General features: G+C 41.7%; 1 protein-coding gene across 1 annotated transcript; it reads right to left on the bottom strand.

Annotated features, from left to right (window-relative positions):
* Positions 1-416: 416 nt before the first annotated feature.
* On the bottom strand, positions 417-13,860 carry STX7 (syntaxin 7; the record flags this gene model as incomplete). Its single annotated transcript, XM_015418203.1, has 7 exons — positions 417-2,036; positions 4,949-5,031; positions 7,368-7,440; positions 8,333-8,423; positions 11,451-11,503; positions 12,129-12,266; positions 13,770-13,860. Coding segments are annotated over 7 exons (628 nt in total), but the record flags the coding sequence as incomplete, so codon positions are not given.
* Between the last annotated feature and the right edge of the window lie 80 nt (positions 13,861-13,940).

Below are 13,940 nucleotides of genomic sequence, written 5' to 3'. Positions count from 1 at the left end.
TATATATCTAAAGCCAAGAGGGCATTCGGTTGGGGTGGGGACGCAGTGCGGGGAGATTAAATATATTTCATGAACCTCAACAAAAGGTAAATTAGCAGCAAACTCAAGGGCATAGATCATCAAGGTCAGGCTGGGCATTTCACACCATAAAAGCCATGGAAGCATTTATCCAGTCTGCAGTCTGACGCTCCCCACCTCTATGCTCATTTTGAATAGCCTCTTCACTAACGACCAAGGGAAGGTGTGGGGATAGAAAGATCTCCAAGCAAGCACCCATGGCTGAGGACTCCTGCCAACATGTCCTTTCTAATAGATTAGATTTCAGCACTGCAGTCTATAAATTCATCCCCTTGAAACCTCAAAGCCTTAGTTTCAAATAAAGTAATGAAAAAAAGAGAAAATAGTTTTGAAGGTGAATATCTTTATTTAGACTATGTGATCCAAATTAGTCCATAGATTTTTAGTCCTTCCCAAATCACAAGTCTCAGAGCTTATCATGTAAATGCTGCTCCTCTATCAAACTGCTGTACAAAATTCATACGACATAATATTTATACAGTAAATATTAGTTCATTAACATTTCTTTTTTTAAAAAAAGGCAAAACAGATTAGCTGGCAAATAACTTTGTATTACTTTTCCAACATGTGTTACTACAAAATGGCACAAAGCCCAGTTCTTAAAACCTCCATGATTTGAGATAGTTAAACTGAATGTAATTGTTTGGAAGACAGAACTTCCCAAAAGTTGCTCAGAACTTTGTACTTATACATCAAGAGAAAAAAGAATTAATTGCTTAAATAAATAAACCCAACTTCCCACAGGTTTTATTATTTGTATAGGTTAGAGCTTTCTGAAATTCAATCAGAATTAAGTTTAAGATGTTTGTCAACCGCCACCATGTACAAAGATCTGAGAAAATTACTTAAAACAGTTAGATATGTGTATTACTTGGCAGCTCAAATCAAAGAGTCCCGTAAAGTCAAATTTGTTATTAGCCATTTCACATGTATTAGTCTTGCCCATAGACTTCAAACATCTGACGGATGCATAAATTAAGTATACAAATATTTGCTAACTTTAAATGTGTCCCAAAGTCTTAAAGGTAAGCACATCAATCAAGCCCCTTGTATCAGATTAGACTTTGTCAAGTTTGCCAAATACCCAGAACCTGGTTTATATCAAAATATGAAAAAGAGTATTCTTAAGCAAAACAAAAACAGCTGAATTAATCCAAAAGTTTCAGAAATATTGGATAGAGAATATAGCTGCCAGCAACCTATTAGATTTGAACTCTACACACAAAGAGGAGTGGAGAGACCTGTCTGCTTGTGTATGAAAGAGGTTATTGGGGCAGCATACACGACTGCTTAAAATAGGTAAGATATTAAAAGTTACAGGCTACATATACATACAGAGTAATTCATGATTTGTTACAAGAAATCAAGTTGACCCATGGGTTAGGAATTGACTGGATAAACTACAATTTATACCCTTCACATTGCTTTTTAAGCTCCTCTGTGAGGCCTTCAAAAGGCACAACTGAACAACCTTGCTTGCAGCCCTCAGAGTGTACAAGACTCCACACATCTGTGTCTACGAGTTCGCCTCACTTGAGCAACAGTTCATTACTGCACCATACCACCTGGGTATCACATAACCATCGCAATTTGGCCTGGAGGCAAAAGGAAAAGACGGCGGATTGGCAGGCATGGACAAGAAGTAGCCTCCTCCCACCCAGGTTAAATACTGGCAAGGTTCACCGCTGTATTCAATGGTGCAATAAATTTAGTGAATTGTACTGTGCAAACTGAAGGGAAAAGGGAAGCACTGCTAGATTTAAAAAAATGCATTCTGTAGAAAAGCAGAAGTGATAAAGATGGATCCATCATTTACTGAACAGCTTCATAACGAGACATGACTGTGGAAATTCTCCTGCTTAACTTGATTTTGTTGCTCCCCATATGATTAGGCCAAGGACGGTTCCTCCTATGGCGAGTACAAGAATAAGAATACACATTTTCTTACGGGACTTGCGCTGCAGAGGCAAAAAAGGATGGAAATTGTTAGCATGGAACAGTTGGGGAGCTGGACAGAAAACAAGCCAGCACTTAGTTCTTCGAATGAGCATGTGAAGTAGTGAGCTTGTGTCTGGAGAGGATTTTAGCTTAGCATCTACTATACTATTTTAGCTTAGCATCTACTATATTACCCTTTTTAGCTTAGCATCTACTATAGCATCTACTATTTTAGCTTAGCATCTACTATATTACCCTTTTCCCTGACCTCCAGCTTCCAACTGCAGTGGAAGAGAATTTTTTTTAAAGCAAGGATTAAGAGACTAGGTCTACCACCTCATAGGCTGTTGATAAAGTCTAGGCCTACAGCATCAAATATGAAATGGCTACTATACCATAAAGACAGTATTTCATTAACACTGACACCTTGTCAACACAATATTGTACAAGAGGCTTGATGCACCCCACTGCCCATGCTTGATTACTACTGTTCCCTCCAGGAAGGAATACAATGTGAAATGGGGGAGGGGGGGTTAACAGAAAAGGTGGGGTGAGAGAGAGAAACACTCTTCTTCCTTCCCTCTTTCTCTTCTAGATACTGCTCCACTCTTTGAGAGAGAAAAATATGAGAAACTAAGCACATATAATGTTCCCTATGACTGCTTTCGTGGCATTTGGCTACTACAGAATTGTTCAGGAGGACATTTTTTTATACAGAAAATCTGGCTGTCATTTTAATGTCTCTGGAAACATTTAGGAAGTCCCCACCTTACATTGTTTATTGTATGTATTACACTGCCTTTATGGCCTCTATGAATCTAATTCTCAACACAGCCCCAAAATACGGATCAAAAAGTTCTGCACAAAACTTGCAAGTTATAGACTATGGGGATTTTTCTACAGACCCAGGGGCATGAAATATGAAAAGGTGTGTTTTTTGTTTTAAATGGCAACAGTTATCTTGCAAAATCTCACGAGATCACAATCACTGGGAGGCTGTCTAGCATCTAAGGCACTGGGACCTGGGCCTAGCCCTAGGCAATCCTGGCATGAAAGAAGGTTGTAGGGGAACAGCAGCAGTTGGGAAAAGAATACAAAATAGTGAGTGAAGAGGGTAGCAAAGTGGAGGAAAGGCTGAAAAGAGCAAGTGCGTGGAAAATGGAGGGGGAGCAAATGGGGGGGTCAGTGTGGGAAGTTAGGTCCCCAAATTGTTGTTTTCTAATTTTGTAATCCACTTTGAATCTCAACAAGTAAGGCAGACTTCAATTGAGTAAAGAAATAAATCCTAGTCTGAGCCAAGAGATATTACAAATTGTCGCAGGTGGGGAAGAAGAGGCAGCACATACACAACACAGACCAGACTACACTGCAGGTATACATGCACCAACGCACTGACTACCAGTCCAAGAAGGCTCCATCACATGTCATATCAGTGCAATAAAGACCAATGTGATATCCAAATATGTTTGTTCTAAGTCAAAAAGGCCTTTAAGTGATAATTTTAATTGATTGGAAAGACTGAAAAGATAAACTTTTACTTTTACGTAAAGGTCAGACATATTCCTATTAATGGGAGAACTATTAGAAATCATGGTATTATAGGAAGTTACAGCTATCTGTAATTATTTAAATCCCAGGTTTCTTGCTTTCCTCCCTCTATCAAGGAATAAACTCACTACTGGGAAATCAGAAGGAAGTTGGATTAACAAGAATAAAATCTGCACTGAGTGTTCAGTGCAGGAGAGCCAATAGTCTGAGATAAAAATGAGAGGCTAACCGTGTCTAGAAAGCATCGGAGTTCCTTTCAGGAAACGCATTTTAAGTAGACTTTATGAGCTATCCATGACATTCATAACATCAATATTGAAACTACTGACCCCAAAGCAGACAAACAGGCTGGCACTTTACCCAGCATGCATGCTTTACTTTAATCCCAATTACACTACAGTGAAGGTCCATTAAATCACCTTGCACCTATACTTCTAAGTTAAGATGTTTAGGAGAGTGGTCCTTTTTATTTCAATACTATCAGCTAAGTCAGGTGATTTTTTTTTATTTTCATTTTTAAAAATAGATGGGAAATTCTGAGGAGACTGACATTTAAAGTAAACTGGATTTACTACTGTTTGGAGCGGCTACCTTTTGTCAAGCAAGCAATGGCTTCCCTTTAAACAATGTGTTTCATGAATGTCATGCATTAGGGTCCACTGCTGATTTCATGAATTAGACTTTGCTCAACTCATACCTGAAGTGATATAATCCCTGCAAATTTCATCCAGATTGGATGGAACATAAAAAATACTTGCTGCCAGTGATACCAAGGGACACAAAAATGAACACAACAAATAACCAAAATGCATCTAGGAGCAAATACGGGGCTTCATAAATGAAAATAAAATGGCAGAGTACTATTAATGAGATATTTGCTGACTTTTGACAGCAACGCTACAGATTTGGTGGATAAATACTAGTTTTCTACGGTATGATCTAAACGTTATTACTACTAGCAAAATACCTCAATATGAACATGGCCTAGAAGGAGAGGATCCTAAAAATTAGCTCCCAAAACCGGAAACTGAGAGAGGTTCAACTTTGGAGTACTCAGTTTGGTGTAGTGGTTAAGTGGGCGGACTCTAATCTGGGAGAACCGGGTTTGATTGCCCACTCCTCCACTCGCACCTGCTGATGTGACCTTGGGTCAGTCACAAGCTCTGGCACAGCTGTCCTTGAAAAAGAGCAGTTTGTGTCAAGAGTTCTCTCAGCCCCACCCACCTCACAGGGTGTCTGTTGTGGGGAGGGGAAGGGAGAGGAGTTTGTAAGCTGCTCTGAGACTCCAAGTGAAGGGTGGGGTATAAATCCAATCTCTTTTTCTTCTTTAATATATCTGATGGAAATGCTGCAACATAGTCTTGCTGTCTGCAATAATATTTACCTGGTAGTCTGCTGCTCTAGACAACTGTTGATTTGCTTGCTGGACATGGACTTCAGTTGTTTCTACATTGGCCTCAATGCTATCTTTGGAAAAGGAAAAAGATAATTAAAATCTGTTCTGAAGTAATATGATAATCCTCTGTAACAGAAATGCACTGCTCTGGGAACTTGTACATTTTTAGCCATGTTCTATGGCAATAACACAGCAAATATTTATATTATAATTCCAAGATCATTCATTCTAAAGCACATTCCACTAAAACCTATACAAACTGAGATGGAAGTATAGTTTACCAAAAATGGGAGGGGGGATGTTGAGAGGCAACAGCAAGAGGCAGAGGCTGGCCCCCCCAACCATTGTGTGCTGGGGGAAGGTCTAACCCCCATGCAGCTGCCCTGAAGCGAGGCGAGGGGCAGAGCGGATGCCGTACAGCACCCCACCTCCTTCCATAACCCAGTCCTGCCTTGTTGACAGTAGAGAGAATGTGTGCAGCCAGCCCCCCTTGCTATATGTTTGGCTGGCATGCCAGGCAGCAGCTTCATGGGAATACTAAGCACACGAGTGGTCACCCATGGCCCATACAGCAGCTGTCCTCACACTGCACTCCACCCCAGTATTGCTGCCACCACAAAGAAATCACAGATGACTGAGATACATGATGTTAGGAATGAAGATGGAGGGGGGCACCCATCTTTGATTTCTGCCCAGGGCCTCAGAATCCCTAAGACAGCTCCTGAACTTATCCCCGGAAGATGGGGATGGAGTGTGTGAGGAGGTATAGGTCCCAACCCAATCACTGATGGGCAGGGCCAAAGAATGCACATCGCAACAGCATCAGAACATGAAAACAGTGGAACTAGATATTGTGGGGGAAGAGAGCAACACAGGAAAGCTCTTTTCAGTAGCAGCCCTGTTTTCTTCACAGAGTGCAATTCTACCTTTAAGTGAACATTTTGAGAATCAGATTTATTATTCTGCAACTCTAAATGAAAGAGTGCCAGACAACTATGGGCACAACCAGACTTTATAGCAGCCATGTATCTGACCCATGGAGGTCCCCACCATTTTATAGCTGAACTTGGGCTACTTAAAAATGCTGCCAGGCAGCGTGGTGGCACCAGGTGCTCCTGTCTCCACCCCCCACCCCCGGGCCTTTTCAAATGCCAAAATGGTCTCCAGAATGCTTGGTCCAGCACTTGGTCCCACTATGCTGCCTTGCAGCATTTTAAAGGCCCCAAGTTCAGCTGTAAAACAGTGGGGAGGGGGATTCACAGGCCAGACCCTTGCATGCTGTAACATATAATTGGGCCCTAAATGGAAGCCCTGCTCCAAGTTAAGATGATCATAACTGTATGATACAACCAGTTTTCTGGACCAAAATTATTACAATTGGGGCTTTGCCGTGAACCAGGTACACTTCTTGCTCACTCACTCTGCACACTGAATTAGGTTTTGTCTTTTGACGTTTCTGAGCACTCTTCTCTTTCTTGAACTGCACGGATTGGCTAGGGCAATACAATATGTCTCTCAGAAAAAGATCTTTTCTCCTAGTCTCCCTGTCTTAACAGCTCTGTGAGAATACAGTCCAGAGTGTGCAAGTGGCCTAGGATCACCCAATGAACTTCAATGGCTGATTAAAGACCTGAATCTGGGTCTCCCCAGTCCTATTCCAACACCAGCCACCACTCTGTACGGGGACTCTCATAACGGCTTTTCCCTATGCACCCCACTGGTTCAACCCGTCATTCTGAAACTGCTGAGGAAGTCTTCCGAAGTAGACACAATTCCCTCAAAAACTGAAATGTAGGCATAACATGCTCACTGACAAGTTTCAATGGAAGAACCCCATCTGAAAATATGCTTTTCCATAATGAAACAAAGCACGTACAAGAAAGGGCAGTATTTCAAACTTTTTTTAGTAGCCTGAAAATCTAGAACACACGTTCAAAGTCATAAGAACATAAGAGATGCCAATGTTGGATCAGGCCAAAGGCCCATCCAGTCCAACACTCTGTATCACACAGTGGCCAGAAATACCAGTGCCATCAGGAGGTCCACCAGTGGGGCCAGGACATTAGAAGCCATCCCACTGTTGACCCCCCCCCCAAGCACCAAGATGACAGAGCATCACTTGCCCCAGAGTCCCTATCTATACCTTGTGGCTAATAGCCACTGATGGACCTCTGCTCCATATGCTTATCTAATTCCCTTTTGAAGCCGTCCATGCTTGTAGCCGCCACCACTTCCTTCCTGTGGCAGTGAATTCCGAGTGTCATAGCACTCATTCTTATTAAATAAAATTTGATCTTACTAGGTTGCTGCTGCTGCTGCTGACATGAAATCAGTGCATCTTAAATACTGGGTGCATGTATGAGAAATATTTGCATGCAGCCCTCTCAAAACACTGATCTCTGCTTACCTATTATGTCTCCTTGTTCATGAATCATCATCCCCAGATCTTTAAATATTTCGTTAATATCCATAATATCTGCCTGTAAATACAGAAGATACGTTTTATACAAGACTGTGCGACTGAAGACTGCTTTTCTGTCCACGTTGTTGAATGGAGGAAGGAGATAGGACACGTGGCAACAGGAAGACGGCTGACTGCCTAAAGAGCCAGAGAATATAAGAAACAGAGACCACCACAAGGTCTGTGTATGGGCACTCCACATCAGACATGATGCACGCGCATCAGCTGGCAAGCAGGGGAGAGGTGGCAGAGGCCCCATCAGCACTCCCTTGGGAGAACAAGAGAGGAGAAGCAGGGACAGGTGGGATTTCCATTTCTTTTCCCCACCGTGTACCTGTCTAAGTACAAAGAGAGAAAGACAAACCATATGGCTGCTTCAAACATTACATTTTTTGACCTACATCTCTAATGTAGGTTCTGACCAACACATTTTGGAAGACACTTACATAGTAGATACACATTTGGAAAACAGCCGGTGGTTCGCTGTTGTGCACAGACGTCAGACATATCCGCAGGTTGGTTGCTGTATAATGCATGAAACTGGACCAGCCACGTAAGGCTGGGGGCTCTATCACTATAGAGTATTTAAACTTATCTCCTCATTTCCAAGTTGGACTCCCCCCACCAATATGCCTGCTTGAGAAGGAAGCCAGTAGACATTTTAAAACAACCTTGACGCACTGAACGTGGAGGGAAGCAGCGCTCAATTCTCCACTGTGTAAAATGCAAGCTTCGCCACCTGCTGTCCAAAACAAGCTATACAGATAGATTCAAATTATCCTGGAAGATATGGGCATGGAGCACCAAAAAACCACGAACTGCAATACAAGGCTAGAATTTAGGAGCATTAGGGCCTTCATGGGAAAAGGAAGAAAAATTATATTTGACCTCATTGTTGCTGCAATGCTAACCTCAAGTTGCCTGATGGTAGTTTCTCTCTCCTCAATAAGACGAAGATCATCTTCTGTGATTTCTTCATCTAGTACTTGACTTTGAGTTTGGCTGTAAGTGAATAGGTACACGAGATGCTCAGCTCCCTATGTGGGTAAGTCGCTTCACATGCAACATGACAGAACACATTAAATTGAACTAGCAGCTGGGGGGGGGGTATCTCCAACATTATGGGGACCATGACTCAGTGGCAAAGAATGTTCTTTGCATGCAGAAAGCGCCAGATTCAATACTTGGCACCTCCAGTTAAAAGGATCAGATAAGAAGCGATATGAAAGACCACTATCTGATACCCTGAAGATCTGCTGCTAGAGCAGAGAAAACTGATCTTGAGGGATTGATGTTCTGACTCAGTATAAGGCAGCTTCTTGTGTCCCACAGGGGGACCTTTTTTTATAAATCTTGATCAATTCTAGTGAACCAATTTCTACCCCCCCCTCTCCTCAGTCACTGAAGAAAATGAAATAACACTTAAAAAACCCAACTGCATGGCACGGGGGGGGGGCGCTAACACGAAAGTCAATATGAAATTTTAACTGGTACTGGAGGCAGTTGTCTGCTTCTTTCCCAATCCCAGTTCACGGAGTCAGTTGGAGTGAAGCTGAAATAGCAAACTGGAGTGATTTTTCCCACACTCAGGCAAATGGGGCCTTTCTATGATGTGGATCTGTGGAGCTCACCTAGACGGCTCTCAACTGGGAGTGGAATTTCATGCCTTTGCCATTCTACTTTCAATGCTATTGCAATTGAACATAAGAAGCAATGAACTGAAATATAGGAAACAAAGTCCTGCTCCAGTTGCAGTTTTTGAAACAGGTATCACTGGTGGGAGATCATTCTCTGCTTTTCTACTGTCTTTCTGCCCATGAAGCCCTCTTATGCCTATCAGTTTTCTTTAGGAAACAAATCAAAATTGTATTTGGAAGTGTCAAGTATAATATGCTATGATGGACCCCTTCTTCTTCACTGTGATGCAGATTTTTCCCACCAAAATTTTTAGTTCCCTTTAGGTGATGAGCTTGTCCCCAGTAGTATGATAATACCTGCAGCTTTATAAATCTGAATGCCCTACCCTGTGACAGAATCTGATTTGGCTATTGCCCAGCACAGGAACTTGTCAGGAGAAAACAAGAGCCCTCTTTTTAGATCAGTTGAAATGGCCTTGGAAACTGTAACAGTGAACAATAATAAAGATTTTATTTAACAGGCAGGGATGGTATGGGGTAGTCAGGTATTTGAAAGGCTGAGGTAATGTTGGTAAAACCGTATATTTTTCAGTTGACAGACAAGATGGTGTTGCAGCAGCTTATTTTTACAAATTCTTGGTTCTTATCAGTGAGAGATGGTTGACTAAGTACTTTGGTTTCAGTAACAAATGTTTCTGCATATAGTTTCCTAATAACTGTTCATGTTTTCTGGAAAGGCCACTCTTTTAGTGTATCAAATTCTTTCCCCTTTTCTGAAATCACAATGTGTCTTCTTTCCTCTGAGTAGTCCATAACCATTTCCTTTCAAAACAGACCAGGGACTGCCTCAGTGCCAATTTCCTGTATAACTGGACAGGACTCCTACTTCTTCCCTGAAAATATAATCCTACTCCTTAGGGCCTGATTGGGAGTTTTAGACTGCTACCCAGTCACCCTTTGCCAAAATCTCAAACCCCAGTTCTTGGTGTCTTGTATGAAATTGTACTTCAATGTAAGCTGACACTAGACTCTGAATTCTTAGATGGTATTCTCTCTCAGGTTATGCTGAACACAGTTAAGACCAGGAGTCTCTCCCTTTATTCAAAAGGTGACCCTGTCTGACAGACTTTTAGTCAGACTCTTCAGACATCCACTCCTATAGCTGAACTTTTACTTTACTGAACAGTAACGGCTGCTGAACTCAAAACAAACTCCTTCTCCCCTCAGCACACAGCTGTTTTTATATTTCCCCCAGCTGGCACTAGCCAATCAGAGGAAAGGAACAACCTGTCACTCAAAGCTCAACATTCTAGAGCAGAGTTAACTATTCCCCTCCCTTCTCTGATTTTGCTGCATTAAAAAAACACAGCATTTTAAACATAGTCCATCACATATGCCTTGTGGATTTAACCAACGTTAAATTGTTTTGGACACAAATCTTAACAAAAATAGCCCAATAAGTTATTATCTGTTGGCTTTCATGTTTTAACTTTTACTGTAAACCAGAGAGCTTTAACAGCCCTCCCTGCAAAAATGAAATGGAAAAATACAACATATAAAACCGAAGTCTCTATAAACCTATGATATGAAGCTTAAAAAAAGGAGTGTAGCCACTTCTTATGCCGTCTATGGACAATTCCCATAGATAGCAATGTGACTGCTGCATCGCTGATGACATGTGAGAAATACAAAGTTAGGATATGAGCATTGATCTTCTTAACTGTACATTAAGTATTTAAAGCAGGAGCATGGGCTGCCAAGGATGCCAAAGAATGGATCATCAAAGTTGCCTATTTTTCTGAAAAGAAGGAATTGGCCACCAGTGGTCTACAAGCTTTGGGGGCCTAGCAGTGTTTGTGGTTGCCACCAACCCCTCTTCTCCCAAAGACCTCTGCCACACATCACTCTCCGGAATTCTGTGTGCATACCACAGGACTTTGAGGGGTGTGTGTGTGTGTGTGTGTCACTTACATTTGGCTCTTCCTCCAAATTTCAAAATGGATGTTTTTGCTGGGTGATCAGGATAGGAAGTGTGGAGTTTTATCTGATTCAGGGGACCCTTCAACACTTGCTGGCACCCATCACTGAAGGGGAGTTTGTCAACAGGACTGCAGAACTATTGAGGGTACATCCTAATGACATTTTCTGCTGGTGGAGAACGTCTTGGTCAGTGGAAAGGATGTGTGTGGTTTTTGCTGCTTGGGGTAGTAAAGTGTGCTTCCATGAGCTCACCTCAGACTAGACAGAATAACGTGGGAGTAAGAAAACACTGTACTGTAGTCAACTAGCAATCTTCTGCTACCTATTGATTTCAAAATTAGCAGCAGTATAGATACCAAGTTTTAACCATTTGTGTATGTGTGTCTATACACACACAAATTGCACATCTTACCTCTCCCAAGATACTAGTGTTCCTTCTCTGTAACTTTCCTCAGCGGCACCCCCCTGAAAAGTTGAGAAAAGAAAATAGCTTTACAACGTTGCTTCTGAGCCTGATGCTAAATTACTAACACTTCTGTAATAAGTCACGCAACTATACCAAGTACATTTCTAAATTAAAACCCCAGCACAAGGAGTTTGTGTGGGCGTGGAACAGCAGTCACTGGGTGTGTGGAGGGAGGTATTATGAATTTCCTGCACTGTGCAGGGGGTTGAACTAGATGACCCTAGAGGCCCCTTCCAACACTACAATTCTGTGTATGCAAATAGATCTTCTGGCAATACATATTTAAGCACGACTCCTGGATCATACATTCCCTTTCCACATGACAGCCCCTACTTTGCTCCCCCCGCCCTGCCTAATTCAGCCACACCCCTGAACATTACAAAGAGAAACTAACTCAAACAATACCACATAATTACCCAGTCGGTATTTGACAAAAATCCCACAGCTCTTGTTGCTAAAGAAACACAAAATGTTGCATTTTGCAAATGGTGTGAATTATTCTGCCCTCCCCCATCCCCAAACGTAAATGACTGTTGTGAAAAGCTGTCCCAAACAGATATGAATATCTTGCCCTGGCTTCTCCACTATTTTTCTACCATTTATAGCATTTCAGTTTATACTTACCGATACCCTGGAGCTCGCTCGTACTCTTGCTACAAATTCCCTCTCTCTCTCAGCAGCTTGCCTTTGGACCCGTTGGAAGTTGGTAAGTGCTGTAGTAAACTCATTCACAAGTCGGTCTTTCTGTATTTTTCTTTGACGCTAAATGGCAAGAAGTGGAAAAAAAAATCTACTGAAGCAAAAGAAATTATAAATAATTATTTAATTGGAGCTTTTGGGTGAGGGTTCCCAACCATTCGGGGTCAGTGCAGCAGAAATAGCAAACTTGTACAAGGAATTTCACAGAGGGCCTTTATTTCCCTGGAAACCACAAGAATGAGTAGTGCATCGTAAATGAAAGCAGTAGGCAAGACATCTTGCTCAATGCTCCTTCCAGCTGACAACTAAATGAATACATATATACTTAAATCATGGCATACTCTAATACTGCAGTCTCTACATGCCAAATTACTGAAAGATGCTCCTCTTTTTGAACAACTTAAGGCATTGCACAGTGGCAGAATTTACCTCGAACGGGCCATAGTGAAAATCGAATATGTGGAAGTGAACAGTGAGTGACTATGACCATGGATGATCACAGCAGAGCTGACAGACACCCACTTGGTGGCTTTGTATCCTACACATTTTGAAGGCACCCACACTGAGGGATCACAACAACATGCAGAGAAGAAGATCAGTGACTTCCCCAAGGCTATGAAGTCAGCAAGGATTTGAACTTGGGATGTCCACATCTCCAAACTCTAGCCACCACCCAACCTGGTGTTTCAGGAAGGCATATATATAATGCAGTATGAACTGCTGCTGAGTGGCTGGGCCCCTATTTTAGCTGAAAATTGCAGACTAAGGGAGCAGCAAACATAAGCAAGCAACTGTTCAGTTTTCAGAAAATACAGGACAGAACATGCTTGCATTAATCTAGTTACTAGGACTCTAGACGAAGAGGATACTGAACACAGCTCTGACCTGCTGCAGCTTTACCCAAGGGACCAAATTTCAAGCTATATGTTGCTAGCACCAATATCCCACTGGTAAATCAATGGATACTTGGCGAATATTCACTGTTACTTTCAAACCCTACCAATCCATGCTCTTACTGAATAGACATGCCACAGAAGGAACACTAAGGAGACCAAGAACAAATGGGCAGATCTAGAGCAAGTACCAGAAATTTCGATTTCTCCCAAACCTTCTGTTCATCTTCTCCTCTCAAAAAAAACCCAAAGTACTGTTGGTTGGTTGGTTTGAGCAGAACAATTAATTTTAAGGAGAGTTTGGAAAGTACTTTAAAATCTGTTTTGTGACCAACAGTATGTATTCAGGTACATTCACTCCTCTCCCTCCCAAACAAAAAAAGGCTGCAGTCCTGCACATTGAGTTAAACTACTTAAATCCCACTAAAGTCAATGGGATTTAAGCAGCATTACCTTACTGTGCACTGGATTGCTGTCAACATGATTAAATGATCATAAACCATACGCCTGAATCATCCTGTAATCCTAGTGGCTCAGAAATGCTGTCTCTCTTAATTACATGAAACCGCACCAAATTCCATCAATTAATTCCATCAGAAGTAACCATGGGGGGTGAATTGCAAAACCGGCAATGTAATTTTAATTGATTAAAAAAACCCAAACATTTTTGTACCTGTTCATTTACTGAAGGCAGAGATCCAAACTCTTTAATGTATTTGTCAGTCTCTTTGGCAAGTTGGTTTGTATACTGTTGCTTCTGTTGTCTAAAATAGAAAGTTAATAATTCAGCTACTGAATTACCTGAAAAATACCCACATTATTGGTCCCTAACAGATTACACTCC

Source organism: Gekko japonicus, unplaced genomic scaffold, assembly GCF_001447785.1.
Source record: "Gekko japonicus isolate JY-2015 unplaced genomic scaffold, Gekko_japonicus_V1.1 scaffold2563, whole genome shotgun sequence".
NCBI lineage: Eukaryota > Metazoa > Chordata > Lepidosauria > Squamata > Gekkonidae > Gekko > Gekko japonicus.
The sequence above is the reverse complement of the archived record's forward strand: the minus strand, read 5'-3'. Positions and strand labels throughout refer to the sequence as shown.